Raw genomic sequence first — 19966 nt, 5'->3', positions numbered from 1 at the left:
CGGAAACTGCGTCTGGAAATCATTGAAGAGAACCGTAAAAGTTTAAAAAAAAAGAGAAGAAAAAAGAAAAAAGAAAAAACTTCTCTGGACAGACAGATTTGTCTGTCTACTTGAGTTGTGTGTCCGGGTCTAAAAACAGGTACAAACACAAACATACGCACAAAAATATTTACGCACACACGCACCCACTCATGATATAGGAACTTCTGTTATGATAACAATCGTAACACTATAGACTAGTATGTCATAATGACGATGAAGATTAAAAAATAGCAACAAACGATAGTGGTACTAATGGTACATTATTATAATTGTCATTATCAAAGGATCTACAAATATTATTACTATACTGCCAGTAATATAATTATTTATCATAGTGATATTACATGGTATTCAGGCCTTTTTTCGTCTCATCAGCATATATGTTCCTCTTTCACAAGACCCTACTTTTTTTTTATACATATGCGTCATAAATTCCAGATTGAACACTGATCGAAGCACATGCTTCACACCGTTTCTAGAAGCTGCTATCTCTTTCGTTATCACAAAAAAACCCTATCTCAAGCGCATTCAAACGACTCAACCATATTATATTATTTGCTGTAAAACGGTATGTAGGCCGACCCATCTGACGTATAGGCTGTGTATCGAAGTTATTTTCAACTATTTGTTTCTAGCATTGCGAGAAAAGAAATTCTCAATTTTAAATTTTGCTTACCACTGAAGCAGATTTTCCTGTCTGATGAAATTTCAATCTTATTTCCGCCGAATTTCAGCTGGTCGAAGCTCGTCTCATTCAAAGCGCACGTGTTCTCGTAAACCACCCCGTCGCTGCCGCAGACTCGATGAGCCTCTCGACATCGGCAGAAGCCGACTTCCCCCTTGCCGATGTTGATCGCCCTCTCTTTGTGCGGTCCCTCGCAGTAGTACGACCGACCACATCTGCCAAGATTCCAGAATTTCCCGCCGCAGTTCTGGTCGAGTCTTCTTGCGCACTGCGTACAGCAGCCACATTCGTCCAGCGTGATACCAGCTGGACAGTGGTCCGCCGAAACTTTGGAGCAGGAGGTGAGATCGCAGTCGGCGCAGTCCGGCGGCTGCTGGCCTGAGACCACCGCGACGGCCGCTAGTCCAAGAAATAATCCGTAGAGGATCACTTTCATATTTCTCTCTCTCGCAAGAAAACAAACTATAAAAGCGAATCCCCGAAATGACGATGAAAGTGTTTTATGCGGACTGAATAGGGGTATATTTTCAATCCGTGGAAATGTGAGATGCCAATGGCAATTGTCTGGATGCATGCAACGAAAATATACAAGAGATGACGAGTGGCAGCTGGTACAAGACTTCTCGACGTCTAAAAAACAAGCACCGTGTTCGTGACAGTCTGGCTGATACCGCTGACTGACACGGCTTTCTCGAGTACGACCACTCGGGTAGTCCCACTCGGGTAGTCCCACTCGAGTTGTCCCACTCGGGATGCTGCGTGCTGCGTCAACGAGTGTGTTTAGCCTTAATCTCAGGCTTGGATACTCCGATGGCATCAGTCATTAGATTCAAAAGAGAATTTAGCTCCGCTCTGATAACGTATGTTTCCTTGACAGAGAATATTGTGAGTAGATGCTTCTTCTTCTCTCTTCTCTAGCTGATCTTTATCTTGTCTTCGGAGATGATATCTTCCTCGGAAACTACGTCTGGCTTCACGGAATCCTCTCCTATGGGGAGAGCCGTAAAAGTAAAATGATAATAATGATGATAATGATGATGATGATTATGATGATAATAATGATAATAATAATAATAATAATAATGATAATAATAATAATAATAATAATAATAATAATAATAATAATAATAATAATAATAATAGTAATGATAATGATAATAACAATAACAACAACAGCAACAACAATAATAACAATAATCAAGAAGAAAAAGAAGAAAAAAAGACTACTCCATATAGACGGATTTTCCCTCTACCCTACCTCCATGGCAGACTGACATGCACTCGCCAAAACTACACTTTATATAGTATGCAGGGATGTGATTGCTTGACCGTCAAGTATGTTCCCCTTTGTCATTAAAAGTTTACTTTATGCGTTATTACGCATAATGGTGTAACAACTCATTATGTTTTAGAGGTACTGGGTTCTATGGAATTGTAGAGAAAACGAAGAACACTAGAAGACTGTATGGGTAATAAAACAAGGTTTACAATTACACTTTTAGTGGCTGGTCCTTGGTATTCAGTCTTTTTCAGAGTCTTCAATATCCTGCATCCTGACATGCTCTCATAATATTTGATCATTCTTTGTGCTTGTTTGAATCCAATTTGAAGTCGATTCTGCTTCCGTTGGATCACCGAAACGTGTAAACAACGACCCTTTGCAGGTGCCAACGCAGAGAGTTGGTATGTGAATGCCGAGCAAATACGGAAGGTACATGGTTGGGAAATGCTTGTGATGAACACTAAATATTTAACAATATCTGCACATGATTTGTACACGAGGTCACGTTCGTTGCTTGAGTTGATTTTTGTATAGGTCCTTCGTGTGCGCATGAAGATGTCCATGAACGTATTGAATTCCTACTAGGAACTGGGAATCTTGTCTCTGGTATATTGGCTACCTCATCAAACCTGTCTACAACGGCTGCATTCTGTATATTTCGCTCGAACAGTCTCAGCGAGTGCAGAAGAATTAGTGAAACACTGAGTTAAAAGTATACAGCGTGCATAACCTATAATCATGAAAAAAAAAATCAGACAATTCGCTGAAAAAGTTTCGTTCAAAATCTAAATGTCGCCCTCTCTAGACATGAGAGTAGCAACAATGTTCAATTTCAAAGTACCAAAAAAAAAAAAATCATAACAAGAACTTAGGACACTGAAAGACTGCTTGACGTATAGCTCCTCCAGTAGTTACGGAGAATTATAATTACCGTCATTTCATATCTCAATAGCACGTCAAAAAAGTGTACTTTATCGAAAAATCAAGACGTGTGACCTTGAGGCGCCACTAATAAAAAAGCGCGCTTTCTGATGTGCGGTTTTCCTAAATGATTTGAAAAGCTCCGCAGTTCTCACCGTAAGGACATGATTGATAAATCTGTGACGTCAAACAAAAATCAGAATAAGAGTTGAATTATACTGGATAGAAGAATTTCTTAAATTGCAATCATACATACGTCTATGATCCAGACTGAAAATTATGACGCCAAGGCGTAATATTACGACTGTTTATAGTAGAGTCATATTTTTCCGAAACAATCGGGAGGGATAGACCAAAGAGGAGAGCGTCTGGACTTGCCACAAATCAAAATGGTGACTGACCCGATAAAAAGGTTATGCTGTCGACTTATAAAGGAACCGCCAAATCCTAGGTGTCGACATTTATGTTGCAATATCGACCCCTGTTACTGTCAATGAAGTCAGGAACAGCATGTCAAGAAAGATATAATGGCATCTGAGCTGTTAAGTTGTCACCCTGTAGCTTTCGAAAGAGGAGGCCCATGGGCCGACATTAAATATAAAAATAATGTACACAGCGAGTAGAAAAATATATCTGTAAAAGGGATATTCTATTCCATGATCAAGTTGACATTGATGAACAGAATAAACACAGGCCCAGTATTAATTGTAAAACCTACATTAGATAAGCGATATTAAAAGAATAAGTTAAGGAGTTTGTGATTTTTACATATTTCTCAAAAAGTTGGTTTGGAATGATGTTATCGCCTTGCTATTATTTACTCTTGTTTGGACTTGATAAGAAATTGAAAGAAAACACTCCCACCTTTGTGGTTAATAAATTAATGAGGAATGAGGAAGGGAAACCGAGTACGATATGCCAAAGATGTATTGTGAATTTGAATCATGTTTTAGTCGGCTTCAGAAGTTATTAACCATCAGGTGACCACCATTCGTATGATACAAATTTATACAGACCAATGTATTAAGGGATAATTGGTGATTTCCTAACCACCCCTTCCCCCATCCCCTCTCTCCCTCCCTCCCTTCTCCTCTCTGACCCTTTCCTCTCACTCTCTGTGTCCCTGTCTGTCTGTCAGTCTGTCTCATTGTCGGGGAGGGGGGTTGGGTGGGGTGGTATAATTCCCCTCTTCAGCTGGCTTCAGAAAAACGAGGATTACATATGTTTTATATTACTTCTTCAACATTATCAAAATCTTTTTTCTTATGTCTTTTTTGCAGATTCTTTTCAGATGGGATTCTAATTCATGGTTGACTGCGTCATCTATAGCTGCCTTGAAAATATCTTTTCGTCTCCTCTGTCGTAAAAGAAAGGGCAATTGTAGCAGCCTGACATACGGCTATGAGTTTATATGATTAAAATGATTGTCGCGACGATTTCCAAAAACGAAACGACAAACAAAACATCTATGTACATTAATGTTATAATTATGTTAGCAAGACTGAAGATGATACAATCCCCTTAAAAAATGAAAGCGGACCTTAAGCTTGTATATACAACAGTAAGCGCCACAACGTTATAAAGATGGCAGTGATTACGGAAAGTTGTTTATCATTATTATTATTATTATTATTATCATTATTATTATAATTATTATTATTATCATTATTATCATTATTATTATCATTATTATTATTATTATTATTATCATTATTATTATTATTATTATTATTTCTATCATTATTATTATCATTGTTATTATTAATATTATTATCGTCATCATCATCATTATCAATATTATTGTGTGTGTATAAGAGTGTGTGTCTTTAGGGGTCGGCTGCGGGCCGAAAGCAGGGGGGGGGGGGTCAAGATTCAATCATGCAACAACTTTATGGTTATGATAATACTGATGATGATTATGATGATGATGATGATGATACTAAGCAAATAGCAGTGCTGCGGAACTTTTTTTTTTGGGGGGGGGGGCGGATTTAGTGGTATAGCCCAGCCTCCCTCCCCGCTTCGACGGGAAGGACTTCTTGACGGAATTCACGGGAATGTTTGTTGTTGTTTTATTTTGTTTGTGAAGCGCTAAAAGTGTGTAGTGGTGTTTGTGGGGGGGGGGGAGGGGGTAGGCTGCAGCTCCCCTAAATAGAACAACCAAACGAGACTGTCATAAAACATTTTGTACAGAATTAGGATATTATATGGTAATATATCGATGTAGGGCCTAACAGGCCTCATTGTTTTCTATCATCATCATCCCCGTCGTCGTCGTCGTCGTCGTCGTCATCATCATAATCATAATCATCATTATGGTATCATCATCATCTATTGTCATCACTCGAACATCATCGTTATAATCTTTATTCTTATTCCACTTTATTATTCTTCTTCTTCTAGGTGAAGTACTGACCTCTGGGAAGAGTATTATCGTATTATTATTCGTATCATTACGTGTATTAATATGCTTCTGAACCATGAAGGTGCAGAAATTTCTACTATTAGTGATGCAAATGTATATGGAAGATTCATATCTCTCCTCCACTCTCCCACGTTCCTTAAATTCCAATCAATCTTCCATGCAATGGGGAGTTTCTCCTCTAACTTTCTTGTGCACAGACTGTAGATTTACAAACGGAGTACAATCGGTATGATGTATTCATTGACTCTCGAAGAAAATCACAAACAAAAGCTGCGCCACCGATTGTAGAGATAAATACGACAAAAACACACATAATCCAAAATTGCTAGAAGCAACGACCATCTGCTAAAATCGCCTTGACAATGATACATTACTGCAGCTGGTAATTTGATATTAAAAGCGAGGCAACCTCATAGTATGAGAGGCGAGCCTTGTCTATGTTATTATTATCATCTTAATAATTCCAAAGGCTCAATAAACACAAAAATATGCTGCATTTGTAAATAGGCCTAATTACAATCAGGTATGGACAAAAATAAGGGATTTTGATACATGTACTTTTGTAGGATTTGCTTCACATTAAAATTGAATAACATGATATTAGTGTTGGGTGGCTTTCCATACACAGGTTCACTCTGATAAAATAAATGTGTTCGTGTATCATATAACGTACAGTATACTGTACATAAAATGCTACGCCTCCGACCCCGAGTCCAAAGACCATTGTATTGAATTGATTGTTTGAGTGCAAGGCCACTCACAGCTGAGCGCAGAAAGACAGAAAAGAGCGACAAATGACATGAGGGGAACATCCTGTTTCGTTCTGATACGACACCCGTAAGTTACAGTCACATATAAACATACTCAGGCAGCCTTTACTCCACATAAAATCAATCGGCTTTGGAGTAATCCATCCTCCCCTAGCTAGCTAGTAGCCCCATATTATCAGTGGTACAGTGCATTACCGAACTATTGTTTGTGCTTGCAGTTGCAGTCGTCGATCTGTTCGCTACCGGAGCTAGCTTACGGCAGCTACTAAATACGAGACTACAGTTCTGTACATTTGTCGGTATATCTGTCGCTGTCATTCCACAGGCCCAGGCTGATGAATCCGAGTAAAATTTACCGATATCCACACATTTGCCGGGCCGGGCGAGCAGGGTAAACTAAAAGTAAAACTACAAGTACAAGAACCGTGATCCATATTCGTCTGTCTCAAAGTCAAAACTTAGCCTTTGGTAGCCTGCCCTTATAGGTTTCGTTTGTTGTGGTGTATTTGATATCACATGCATTAATAGACATATTAGTGTTGTCACGGGATCGGAGCAGAAAGTGTTTACATAGACCGCCGATCATAATATCGGCAAAGGACGTTCGACCAAAGCAGTACTGTCCCTGTAGCACTGTAGATTCTATAGACTAATGCAGAAAGCTAAATAAATGATACTGTAGATTTATGTGGATGTGACAGAGAATGTGTGTACTGAGCGACATGTGTATGTGATGAGGCTAGTGCGTAGTGTTACTGTAACAACATTGGCTGGCTTAAAGACAAAGGGTGTGGAAAAGAAGTAGAGCTCTAAACGTAATGCAGACTGCAACTTCTATTAATCGATTAATGTACAATGTTTCATATCATAGAGGGGAATATTTCACGAGGAAGGGGGCGCAGGTCAGGGGATGGGAGTACTTAGAATATGGTGTTGCCAGCAGTTGAAAGTCACTGTAAATATCAGGCACACATACACGTAAATCAGGCATGTTTAGAACCAAGTGGTGAAAAACTCCTTTTTTTTTCTCATGAAATCGCTCCCTCCCTGTAGGACATTTCTGAATATCACTGATATGTGAAATTACTGAAGTACTGCCAAGTACTGTATTATGTAGCTGTTATTTTCACGTAAATTAAAGTTTTGTGAATGAGGTCATGTACATTTTCGTTAGATGTTTTTGCGAATTGACTCCGAAGCTATTGTAAGTGCACTATTAACCTAGCGCATGGCAACATTTTTCACGTGTGCACTATTAATAATACTCAAAATACTATTAATCTAGCGCATGGCAACATTTTTCGCAGCCCAACAGTGATTCGCGAAATTCGCGAAAATTAAACCCTCAAATTGTTATTGGATTAATTTGCCATCATTCTTGGATAAGAAGGCTAAAAAAATAGTTTCACTTCATTTCAACTGACATTGTAAAAATGTACACATTCCCTCGACTTGTAATTATTGTCACATAGGGTAATGGTACTGCTCCATTTTCGGAAGTCAAGTGTTCTTTCATTATAGATGCTACTGACATGAAAATATTTGGAATTCACTCTATATTTCTTTATGATGTTCTACAGGATAACTTTATGAGTTGTAGCCTTCTCATCATCAATCACGGTGCACTGATTAGATCCAAATGTTATAAATTCATGACTTTTGAACAGACTGTCTGATTTCCCCAAACTTCACTGATGTGTCATTCTAATATTTTTGCATTCAATGAATGCACTCATATTTTGAGTTAGAAAAAGTATCCCTTTGAAAGAAAGTTTACTCTAAACATGTGAATGCAGTAGAAGACCACATCAGCAAAGTGTAAGGAATTGAATTGGACTATCCATTCAAAAGTTACTAATTTGTAAAGTTTTGATTGAATTGATGTGCTGTCATATCTGGATAAGAAGCTGCAACATTCTGTGATGTCACGGTAGTGGAACGATATTAAGAGAATTCCACAAATGTTCATCTTTATCCAGTCTGTAGTATTGTGCACTCTGATTGCAAAATTGATTTAGCCCCATTTACAAGAGTGTTCTGCAGTGTACTATACAAAAAATGTACATGTCTGTTAAACTTTGGTTTGCTTTTCTTTTGTGAGTGGTATATTTTGGTTTGTTGACAGATAGTGTAAGAGCTTGGGTGGACAGATTAATGTCATGTTTGGTTTTATTTTTCTTCTCTTTATTTAAAGTGTTTGACAGAGTGAAGTTGATGTCTTAGTGACAGTACTCGGCATAGATACAGTACCTGGTCTGCATTGCAACGAAGAAACACCATGTAATTTTGGGGACTGGGAGTGTTTCTGAAGACCACCATCTTGGTCTGGGTGCTCCCATCGCCATGGCAGCAGCAGGCGGGGCCAGACCCAAGACCACTGGCAGACAGGTGTCCGGCTCCCCGCCAAACCTCTCTTCTACGCCGCCTGGATCTTTGCCGTCACAAACTCCTCCCAAGACGGCACATGGGCAGGGACCCGCGAGACCAGTGGCATCAGGCTCTGGAAGGACTCCGAAGAGCCCCAGCAACGACATTGGAAGAATTGTAGAGGCTTACCGGTCACTTCAGACCTTGTCTTGGCCCATCAAGATGTGCTTTGAATTCATAACTTCTGTGCTTTGGTTAGTATTAGAAGAGTGGGTGTGGGGAGAAAGATGATATTCCCCCCCCCCTTTTTTTTTAACATGATTTATAAAATAAGTGTTGCATTGTATAGATTCAGGAGCAGACCTTGTATCATTTGTGACATCCGCTTTCCATGAGAATGCTAATGTAACCTCTTAGGTCCTCAGTGGTCTAAATATTCTATAGTTTAGTCAAATGTTTTGTACAAAATCAGCAGTGTGATAAACATTACCATATTACGATATGCAAATGGACAACTTGTACTGTTCACCCATGAACAGAACATTCTGGAATGTTGCAAGTAGATTGAAAAATGACAAGCAATGGTGATATGTCTGTTGATGTTGTAATCTCCAGTCTATTGAGCTGCCTTGTTTTCTCTCCTTTGTTTATGTCTTTATCCATGTCTCAGTTGGGAGTATCCAATTCTTACGATTGCCATCTGGTTTAGTTTGCAAGTCTTCTGTGTGTACATCACAGCAGGTGAGAGAAAAAGACAATGAACCCTTTTGCATGTAAGTTTGCCTTTGTGAATTCACTCTGCAAAATACTTCACAACCCTTCACTTCCTTCAGTGATTATACAAATGAAGCTTTGATTGAACATGTGTGTAAGTCAATACTAATTATTGTATCTGTAGGCTTTTATTTTCATGAGGGTTTAATTTTCATAAGTTTCACGAATAACTGTTGTACCACGAATTTAAAACATGCAAAAATGTTTTCATAATTATGCTAGGGTAATAATGCACTTGCAGTGGCTGTGCTGTTAAATCACGAAAGCAACATCGTGCAAAAATGTTTGTGTGATCCTTACTTGCGAAAATATCTGTACATATGCAAAAGTAGCAGCTTATACAGTAAATTTTAGACCAGAATCTTAATACACATGTACACTGTAGTTAAATTTCTGACAAAGATTGTGCTAATCTCGCACATTAGATTTTTAATTGATTCTTCTGCTTACTTCCAATCAACAATGAATCGACATTCAATGCAATTTACCATTTCAAACACACTAAACGTCCCACTGCTTATTTAAAAAAAAAGAGGAAAAAAATAAAGACAGAAAAGAAACAAGATCTGCTTACAAGGAAATGTTCTGGAATTATCAGCGTGGAAAGAAATAGAAAGCCCCCACAGGGGATAAACATTATTTCTGTACTTGGAATTTTTTGTCTCACTGTTTGATCATGATTATGCCACTTCCTCCAAATAAAATGCTCATTACTGAGAGGGTATGCCAAAAGTGAAACCAGTATTTAGTTTGGGCACACAAAAACAAGCAAAATCACCTGTTCGTTATTAGCCTGCTCTGTCTGTCTATTTACTCAGTATTTGATAAACAGTATGTCCATTCTTTTACTTTTTTACAGTGTACCTATCTCTCCTTTTCTCTCTTTCTCTCTCTTCTCCTTTTCTCTCCTTTGTCTCCATGTTTGCTATATCTGTCTACATACTTACCTTCCTACCTATTTATTAATCTGTCTAAATATATTATCTTACTGCCAAGAAGTCAATTTTCCACCAAGCTTGACAATTCTGAAATAGCCCCGATTTCTCCAATATGCACTTTTTGTTGATGCTAGGATACATCACAAAGTAATTACATATGTTCGGGTGTTTTTTTTTTGTGTGTGTGTAAATGAAATACAGAGTACCATAGTTCAAATTTCAATATCAATCCTAAAAGAATGTTGTTCTGATATTGATTTTACATGGTACATTGTACTTTAAGCATGTGGGAAACTGTTAATGTAGTGAAATATGTTGGTATATTAATTGATTTGAATGTGTTTTCAGGTACCATAAAAGAGATATTTATTAAGTTAATATTTACCATTTCAATTATATCAGCTTAACAGGAGAACCCTCAGATGAAGCTCAATGAAACGTAGCTGACAGTTACTCTTCCAGGACAACCACGGATTTGATTGAAATATTACTCTTTGTGCAAAACGGGGGTGATGAATAATATGTTATTGTATGTGATGATTTAGTTGCATGATCACTATTTTTGTATTTTTTTTTCTTTCTTACCATTGTAGGCCAGCTTCTGATTGTAGGAATGATGTGCTTGGTAGCCATAGCAATTCTGGGATACATTTCATACACAAACAAGCAGCTAATGCAGTCAAACTTTTCATCTGCTGACAAGAGACAGCAAATTGTGAATTTGGTATCACCGACATCGTCTTCGCCATCGTCAGCACCTAGTGGAGATTCGGCGACTAAGAGTAAGGTCACTGGCCAGACTACTAGTAACATTCCAGTGCAGGACAACCACAGATCGAAACCAGTTTCATCTGCTGCCTCTTCCTCCTCCTCATCAACGGCACCAGCTGCCGTGCAGGGGCCAGCATCCTCCTCGACGGCATCAACGTTGTCCTCCCCTCCCACTTCGATTTTCTCCGCATCCGAAGCTGGTTGCCAGGCCACGAGGAATGCGGATGCCAAGCTGCAGCACGACAATCAGAGACGGAAGGAGCTGCTTGCAGAGTACCGCCAGATGATGCAGGACCTCAGTGGATGGCTCTCGACAGCCTCCCGCTTGCTCCAAGAGCTGGAGGACATATTGCTATGGCAACAGTGGATGAAAACGGCAATGTGAGTGCCCAGATTCTCAGTCTGATCTTAAGCAATTCATGTCCATGATGTTGTCTACAGACACAAATCACATTTTATTATTTGCTGCTTATCCCCATACATTTGCAATGAGTGAAAATAACTTGCTCTATTCATGGTATTTGTGCGTACGGTACCTACATTGTACATACCACAAATGCTTATGTTTGCCGTGAGAAGTAATGTTTAAAAAGAAAATATCATGATGTTTACTCCTGAAAAGCATGGATAGATGTTGTAAATGTTAAGATGTTTTATTACAGTTTTATATCTGATTTATTGCGTATGCCAGACATGTATAAAGTATATGCAAAGAAAGACAAAACTTTTTCTTCTTCAACTCAAAGGCTTTGACAGAAGTATGGTAGAAGCATTGAAAAAAATATATATATACATTGTATATATTGCTAAAGTATAGCACACCCGTCAGTGTACTGGTATGTTTGCATTGCCTTTTTTTTTTCAGATTCTATTTCGTTCTAAGTGGGGGCCTTGTGTGCATCACTTATCTGCCGATTCGATGGACGGCTGTCGCGGCAGTGAACTGCATATTTGGGATCAACCCCTACTGTTATGCCACTATGCTTGTTATGAAGGACTTTGTTAGGTCAAAAATGGCTGCCAAGACACCCAATGACGAAGCTGAGAATCCTGTTAATAGTGTTCAACCAAAGGTACTGTTACATTTTGTGGTGAGATATCTTTCTAGCATCAATGCCTGTAGGCACTATGGTTTATAGCTTGTCAGGAAGGCATTAAAGGCATAATTTACGATTTGCAGATGAAACAAAAACCTAGCATTAGTGCTGAATTAGGGATAGAAACAACCTGTGTAAAAATTTGAACCAGTATAATCAATGTTAAGCATTGTTAAATATACAAAATGTGAACAATAGTTATAATAAAAATGTTTCCAGACTAAACCGTGTACAGTTATGGTTTAATGAGGAAATAGTTATCTCTCCTTATATTTTAAGCTTTATTTCAAAAATTGTTGTATGGTAGGGAGTTTTGTGATACAACTGACCTACACATATGCATCAAAACTGATATCTTGGACATTTTTCAAATCACTGCTCCCAAAGGTAAACATGACCTTTAATATCATCTTTTTATGAAGTATCCGAGAACGCATACATCAGATTTTCATCAACCATACAATGTCTACCATAACAAGACAGTAGGTTTGTTGTTGTTTTTGTTTTGTTTCTTAGTCTTGTAATGCTGTAGGATCAATAGTCATGGTCAGATTTTAATTTAATTTACTTAATCTTTATATAAACATGATTTTCTTCTCAGTTTACTTGGCCCTATAAAAGTAATGAATGCTTGGAGGCATCCATTGGACTGACAACTTGAACTCTTTATGCACCCAAGAACCTAGCTTAACCTACCAAACTTTTTCATCAGCATTCCGTAGTATATTCGAATTTGACCTAGTTATAAAGTTAGCAAAGTGCCACAATCACAACATAAGGCCATGGTGACACAATTGGGGGGGGGGGGGTAAGGTTATCTCAATTTATTGACAACTGATAGTTAACGGATGTCTGTGCCAATCAGTGAAGAAAGCACTTTAGCATGAGTACTAATAAGTGAACAAAGCATAGTAAAAGTCAAGTCTCTTGCTAAGGACTAGTTAACAAGGGTAAAGTATCTTGCCTCAGGTAGCAGTCACTGCTGCAATTCAAACCAGGAACCTCATTATTGATAGTTAATGGTTTCTTCTACCAAGCTACAACATTTGCAAAATAAATCACTTGGTACTTGGCATGCTTATCATGTATTTGGGCCCTGAGTAGGTTTTTCATTCTTAACCTGTTGAGGACGGGCTGATTTTGCTACAACAGGCATTTCCCATAGACACCTGCCCGAGTTTACTCAGGACTCATCCTCAACGGGGTAATGTCTACTAAAGGGCCATGTCAGCAGACACTTTTTTTCCCCCCCAGATGACCCCTGTCACAAATGTTCAATAAGAGTACAATGTAAATTATATTTTGAGAGCCTTTATTCAAAAGTATTGTAAAATATTGCTTTGCTTTATGTGATGTATATAAATAATGCACCATTATGGACTGATTTGCCCAGAAGAAGTAAATCCAAAATTTTGACTGGTTATTAGTTCTTCTTTTTTTGACAACAACGTCCCACCCACTTATATCCATCGGACATGTTACCTTTTAGAATTGCAGCCCATACAGGTGAACATGATCTCTGAACTGAAGATGGCCATTACCCCTTAAAGAGGAAATCCACCCCAAAAATAAATGAACTTCAAAATAAAGAGAAAAATATTCCCTACAGAACGATACAAAATGCAGGGATTGGATAAGAAATAACGAAGTTATGACATTTTGAAATTTCATATTCTTTCAGAAAGCATTTCTTGACCACTCCTTATGAATATTCAGATGAGCAAGTTGATGATGTCATGCTCTCACAATTTCTTATTCATTTCATATACAGAAATGACAAAATATAAAACTTGTCTTAAAACCACCCCCCCCCCCCAAAAAAAAAAAAATAAATAAATAAAATAATGTTAACTCTGATATATCTTGGTATGGGAACATACTTTTTGTCTTATTAGCGAAAAATAACAATTTTTCTGAATTTGATATATAACATACGTGAAAAATTGTAAGGTCCCCTGCGTATGCCATCATAAACTCGCTAATGTGAATATTCATACGGACTGGTCAAGAAATGTTTTCCAAAAAAATGTGAAGTTTCAAAATGTCATATCTTTGTTATTTCATATCCGATTTTTGTCATTTTTGTATCATTCTGTAGGGAATATTTGTTTTTTCTTTTGCAGTTTATTTATTTTGGGGTGGATTTCTTCTTTAAAAGATAGTTTTATGCCCACACCTATACAAGAGTTCAGATTTTTGTGTGGAATGACTGTAAATTCACACTTACCTGGTAAACAAAGCACTCTCATAGTCACGATAAAGATTTCTTTTTGCTTCAATTATTTTTGCGCCTGTAGGCACCGCAAGAGCCTCATTTGCAGAAGGATGGTCCAGTGTCTATGCATCCATTATCCGATGACGTAAGTAGCTTGAAATGATGGGATCACATGTTATAAAAATGTTCATTGTTTTGCTAAAGTGCTGTCTTCCTTCTCACTTAATCATGTGGTTACATTTCCAGTCTTTCTGCGGAAGGAGAATTAAGACTTGCTGCGGTACAATATCTCATATGTTGTGAGCTGTTGTTAGGATTTTGTTTTAAGTCTAATTGTCAGAGTCCGGCATCTGTAGAATTTTAAAATGTTTATGAAGCTGATTTATGTGTCTGCTTGCGATGCAAATCAAACGATTTTGTTGGTGAACAAGTCTGCATTTGCTCAACCAATACCCCATCACATGTAATATTGCACAGTTTCCATCCCTTGACACATTCAAATCAAAATTTTCTCTTCTGAAAGCTTTCTAATGATTTAGCACGCTTTTATAGACATTATACAGCAGTGTTACTTTTTCTTGAGTATGGGAAGTAGAATATGTTAGTATAGTAGCTGCACAATGTAAGTGACTTGATGTATATCATACTCCAAAGCTGTCTCAATTTTTGAAAGTCAATGACAGATTTTAAAGTGAAAATGATACTGTAAAGTGCTGTAGAAAAGCACAGATTCAATAGACTTGTATGGAAGTCAAATAGATGTGACAGATTCTGCATTTGTGTACAGGAATTCCCAGCTAGAGATGAAATCATTCCTATGAGTACTGTATATACTGCCAGATATTGTCATGTTGACCATTTAAAGCATTCTCGTCAAGTTGATTACAGCAACGGAAGCATATCTCACCATCATAACCTGAGGTTGAAATCAAAAGTTCCTGAAGAAATATGATATTAGAGGAAGTTGCAATCATGTACAACTCTGATTGATTTGTTTCCTCGGATAATGCACACTCATCCACCAAAAAGCACAAATTTATGTATTGTACAGCTTCCTCATTTATTTCTTTAGCCAAGACCTGAAAAAATGACAAAGCATAGAAACCTTTGGTAGTATTATCTTTAAGATGTGGTATCATGTTGATAGTTTGTGCAATGAGACACTTAGTTTCAAAACCAACTCAACCATTCCCCATTTGTGCACATTCAGGGTGTTCAGATGCCAAAATTTATACAAGAACGGTATAGCTATATGATGAATTTATACGTCTGAACACTGACTAATGAAACAACGTATAACGAAACAACGTATAATGAAACGATGGTCAGAGCATCGTTTTGAACTAGAACTCAATAACGAATCAGCATTCCATCGTGTCCATTGTGCGTCTGAACGTATGGTGACCATAGAATGGTATAACTGGGCAGGGTTTAACGCGCATGAAAGGTGACCCCATAGCTGTCACCCATTACCATAACAGCATGTGCAGTGGGAGACTGCGCATCTATACGATGTTTTCCAGAACGGTCGAGATTAGCGTCTGAGCGGTCTGTCGACTATACGATGATTCTTTATACATCGTTTCTTTATCGAGTTTTGGTATAAACTGGCTTGCGTCTGAACAGGGGGTGAGTCAGTGGTTCTGTGAGATGACCCAGTCCGTCCTGATATTTTGTGTCCTTGTATGAAAACAGCAAAATCTGAGAAGTAGATCAGTGAAAATTTTAGGGGGAAAAAATCACACATAAAAAAAGTTCATGAATTTGTGAACCTTAACGAGTAAGACAAAGTGGCAATTCTGTGTGATTTAGATGTTGAGCAGCTCTCCACTCAGTTTATACACAGATATTCATCAATATTCATGTTTCTCGCAAGAACATTTTTTTTTTCCTAGATCTGTCTACCAGGTAGTATATAACATTTAACTATAGTAATATGTTTTTGCATGTCTTCCACAGTGGATAATTTCTGTCTGTTCCCAAATCATTGAGAAATTATATCAAGTTAGATTTTGTGTTTAAATCAAATGAAGAGCTGCTGAACACCAAGATCACACAGAGTTGCCAATTTGTTTTCCTCTCTAGAACTTATAATTAAATTCATAAGTTCTTCATGTTTCATACAGTGCAACATATTATACTGTAAATGTGGAAATATTTGCAAGAGTAATTTTTCACACTTGGTTGGATAAGATAAATTTCATGTGTTTTCAATTTTGTAGAATCAAAATATAAAATACTATTGCATATAACAAGCAAAAAATCTGTGAGCTTTTATTTTTGGACTAGTTTCATGTCGCTTGAAATGCATAAAATGTCTACTCTGCACAAATGTCCACTTGTACAGTATCTCGATGAACTTTCCCTGTAACTCTGTCATGAACGCTAATAACCTGCCTGTAACACAATGTCAAAGGCTTTGAGCTGCGATGGCACTTAGTGGGCAAATCACTGAAATGAAGTTCACTCTATTTCTCTTCACCTGGCAATCCTAATCATCAGAGGAACAGTTCAGAGGATAATGAAGATCCAGCACAAGACACGAAAGGAGATTATTCCACTGCCCAGCCAGTTACCAAGGGAAATACCCAAGAGTTGGCAGGATCCAAGAACTCGAGCCCCAACCCAAAGAAGTTTGAGAGTGGAAACTGCTACCTTTGTGGAACCCCGTTCACATCTGTCCTAAAGAGAAGGGTAAGTCATATGGTCATTTTATGGAAGTCCCTGATTCAAGGCCGAAGTTTTGTGATACTGGTAGGAAAAAAATTGGAGTAACACTGTGTGCAGGCGAATGGACAGAACTTTGTGTATGCTATCGGTGTGTGTGTTCCCTATCCTATAGATGCAGATATTTCCTGTATTGTAATGTGATCTCTACATATTTACATGGACACGATCTCTGTATCATTATTATTGCTATGGACAAATCGGGTTTTGTGTGCTTACTTACAAATGTAAATAGTATAAGCATCTAAAAAAGTCTCAGCTTGGCTCTATGGCAGAGGATTTTGTCTCCTCCACTGCCTTGTGAGAAAAGGGGGAAAAAGAGGGGGAAAAAAAATCACCAATAGTGAGAATTTTGTCAGTCCAGCTCAGACCTAACCAGATGACTTTATGAACATTGACCTTTGCTGTTTTGGAATGTCCCAATTATCTGTGCTTATAGCAATGAAGTGAACTTTGAAAAGAAATTGGTCCTTGGCTGTATCTGCTGTGTGGAACAATACCAAAACAGCAGTCATATTGCTTGATTGAAATTGATCTCCTCAAAAAATATTCATTTTCCTCCTGTAACATAGAATGCTTACCGGAGTTCTTCATGTGATATCTTCTTTGTTGGCTACAACCAAAGGAAAGAAGAAAAAAGGAAAAATTTTGCTCTGTTACACTGTCTTGTGGACATGTTGATGAATGAACTTTCTTTTGTTTGAGAGAATATCTAAAAAAAGAAAAAACATACTGCCTCCTTCATGATTATTTATTCATGTTTCTGAGCCAATCTGTTGTTTGTCTCCATTGTAATATGTGATTATTTGTAGAGGTACTGCAGATACTGTGGAAGAGATTTCTGCCCCAAATGTTGCTCAAGGAAACTGCCACGGTCCGTTCTTGGAGCCACAGGTAAATGAGAATAAAGCTCCCATATTCCAACTGATATACTAACTTCGCAAATTTGAGCTATACTGTATAGTTCTGTTTTCTGAAGTAGTATCCCCTTTTTCAACAGCTGTAAATTTCATACGATTTAATCGCATATTGTTATGTTTCCCACAAATTGTTTTTCCCTTGATTACTTTTTTTTTCATGTTCTAGATGTAAGCATGACAACATTTGCAATTACAAATGGAATTAGTCTTATTTGTTTTCATTTTTGTTTTACAAAGGCTAAAAGCTGCCAACATCGTTTAGTGTGTTTGGAATGATAACATGAAGTATATGTGAGAGCGTGTGTGTGTGTGTGTTTTTTTTTTGGTGGTTTAGACAATTTTTACATTAGTGTGATGACAACAATAATTGCGATCTTTATTTGATTTTAAGCTCAAATGAATCAATGGCCCAAATGAGTCAATGTTACTGCATTCTTTATGTGTGTAATAGTGATGTCAGACTTTCACAAGTATTTTTCCCCCATTGTTCACAAGACTGTTGAATTGATTTAAAGCACAGATTTGCAAGTGATTCCCGCTGATGAGTTTCCATTTAGAGTTCACTTGGCCTTTCATCACCAACATATTTTCTCTTCCCCCCTAAAATACTAGCTCCAGCTGCCCAGACGGAGAAGGAGTTGGTGTGCAACCTGTGTGTGATTAAGCTAACCGGGGAGGAGAGCGCCACCTTGAGATGACAGTTACAGCGGAGCGAGTCGCAGCTGGCTGCCACCTCGGCCCAGGGTGCGAAAGTCTACCCCTACGGACTGGCCTGAGAGATGGACAGCCGGGGGGTTCGAAGGTCATCCTGCGAGTAGCGTCGCATCTCCTGCTGCTGTTCTGTGATGACCTCAGAGAACACGAAAGAGAAGGACAAGATGGTGCACATGAGTACCAGTAAGGTGTGTACGAGATGGGGGGGGGGGGGGGGGGGGGAGGGTAGGGGGATGGATGTACCATTTGTAATCATCAGTATTAGGCATTTTGTTAATTAAGGTCCAGTGCTATTCACCACATCGATGTGTTTGCCCTGCGATTTGGATAGTTTGTGGCCGCTGCATGCTATGAAGCTGTCAAACTGATGTATTCTCTTTAGTCCAGGATGAAAGGAATATCAAGAGTATTCATTAGCCTAGAGCATTCATTTTATTGGTTGTTGGCTTCTAGTTTCCCCTTCTACTCTATGTAGTTAGTAAACAAATAGTGAATTGTCACCAGTGCAATGGTACAAGATTTTGCACGAGGTGAAAGATAGAGGCGCTCTATTCAACGAGGCGAAGCCGAGTTGAAAAGTGCGCCTCATCTTTCACCGAGTGCGAAATCTGGTTCCATTGCACGAGTTAAGACCATACACTATTTGTTTTATACAACACCTCGAACATCAACAGATTAAATTTTGGTACTCACAGATTCTTGAATTTAGCACAGAAATGGCAACCATTTTCTGTGAAAGACGAATGAGTAGCCTCACGGTCGCAGTCACTGTATAACACTACATGTGTAGGGGGGTACGTACGTACGTACATGCGAAACAAAGTTGTTTACAAAAACGAGTGACAAAAGTATGCGCTTGTAAGCGCGCTTGTAACTGTTGAGGGTGCGCAGCACATGTTTTTTATTGTGACATCAGAGCGCGTGCAATAGAACATTTTGGTCGAACCAAAATTGCACGGCTGAGACAGCCAGAGCGTGCAATAGAACGTTTCCCTAAATGTCACGTGATGGGCAATCGACCAATCGGATAGCTACATTCTAAATAGGTGTTGTATAATATTCTTAGGTGTGTTATTCTTTTTGTTTTTTGTTTTATGATTTTTATGATTTTTTTTTATTAGGACATATTCTTCTCAAATCAGCCCCTGCACTGAGACTGGAATGGTAACGCACAAATTATGTGTGGAAACAGCGTAAGGTCAACCAGCTTTTTTTTTTTTTTTTTTTTAATGCCTCTGTACAGTAACACATGTGACACAGATGTTCTGTTTTAAAGTTGTAGGATGGGTAAAAGTTTAAAATGGATAAGTTTGTGTAA

General features: G+C 38.2%; 2 protein-coding genes across 2 annotated transcripts in view; one reads left to right on the top strand and one right to left on the bottom strand.

Moving 5' to 3' along the window:
• The window catches only part of LOC139727769 (insulin-like growth factor-binding protein 7), a 29129-nt gene extending 27693 nt beyond the window's left edge, over positions 1–1436 (bottom strand). Inside the window, exon 1 of the mRNA XM_071638747.1 lies at positions 719–1436. Coding sequence (XP_071494848.1) covers positions 719–1301 — 583 coding nt within the window. The 5' untranslated portion in view covers positions 1302–1436. The remainder of the gene's footprint in view (positions 1–718) is intronic.
• A 4641-nt stretch (positions 1437–6077) lies between these two features.
• Positions 6078–18646, top strand: LOC139727751 (uncharacterized). The gene is made up of 9 exons (XM_071638729.1): positions 6078–6192; positions 8320–8746; positions 9163–9233; positions 10798–11356; positions 11841–12048; positions 14370–14432; positions 16790–16981; positions 17827–17908; positions 18547–18646. The coding sequence occupies exons 2-9, from the start codon at positions 8469–8471 to the stop codon at positions 18630–18632; spliced, it is 1539 nt and encodes a 512-aa protein (XP_071494830.1). The 5' UTR covers positions 6078–6192; positions 8320–8468; the 3' UTR covers positions 18633–18646.
• The last annotated feature ends 1320 nt before the right edge of the window (positions 18647–19966 follow it).

The sequence above is a fragment of the Diadema antillarum genome, unplaced genomic scaffold (genome assembly GCF_040938485.1).
Source record: "Diadema antillarum isolate AM-2024a unplaced genomic scaffold, OU_Dant_1.0 seq00000150_RagTag, whole genome shotgun sequence".
Lineage (NCBI taxonomy): Eukaryota > Metazoa > Echinodermata > Echinoidea > Diadematoida > Diadematidae > Diadema > Diadema antillarum.
The sequence above is the reverse complement of the archived record's forward strand: the minus strand, read 5'-3'. Positions and strand labels throughout refer to the sequence as shown.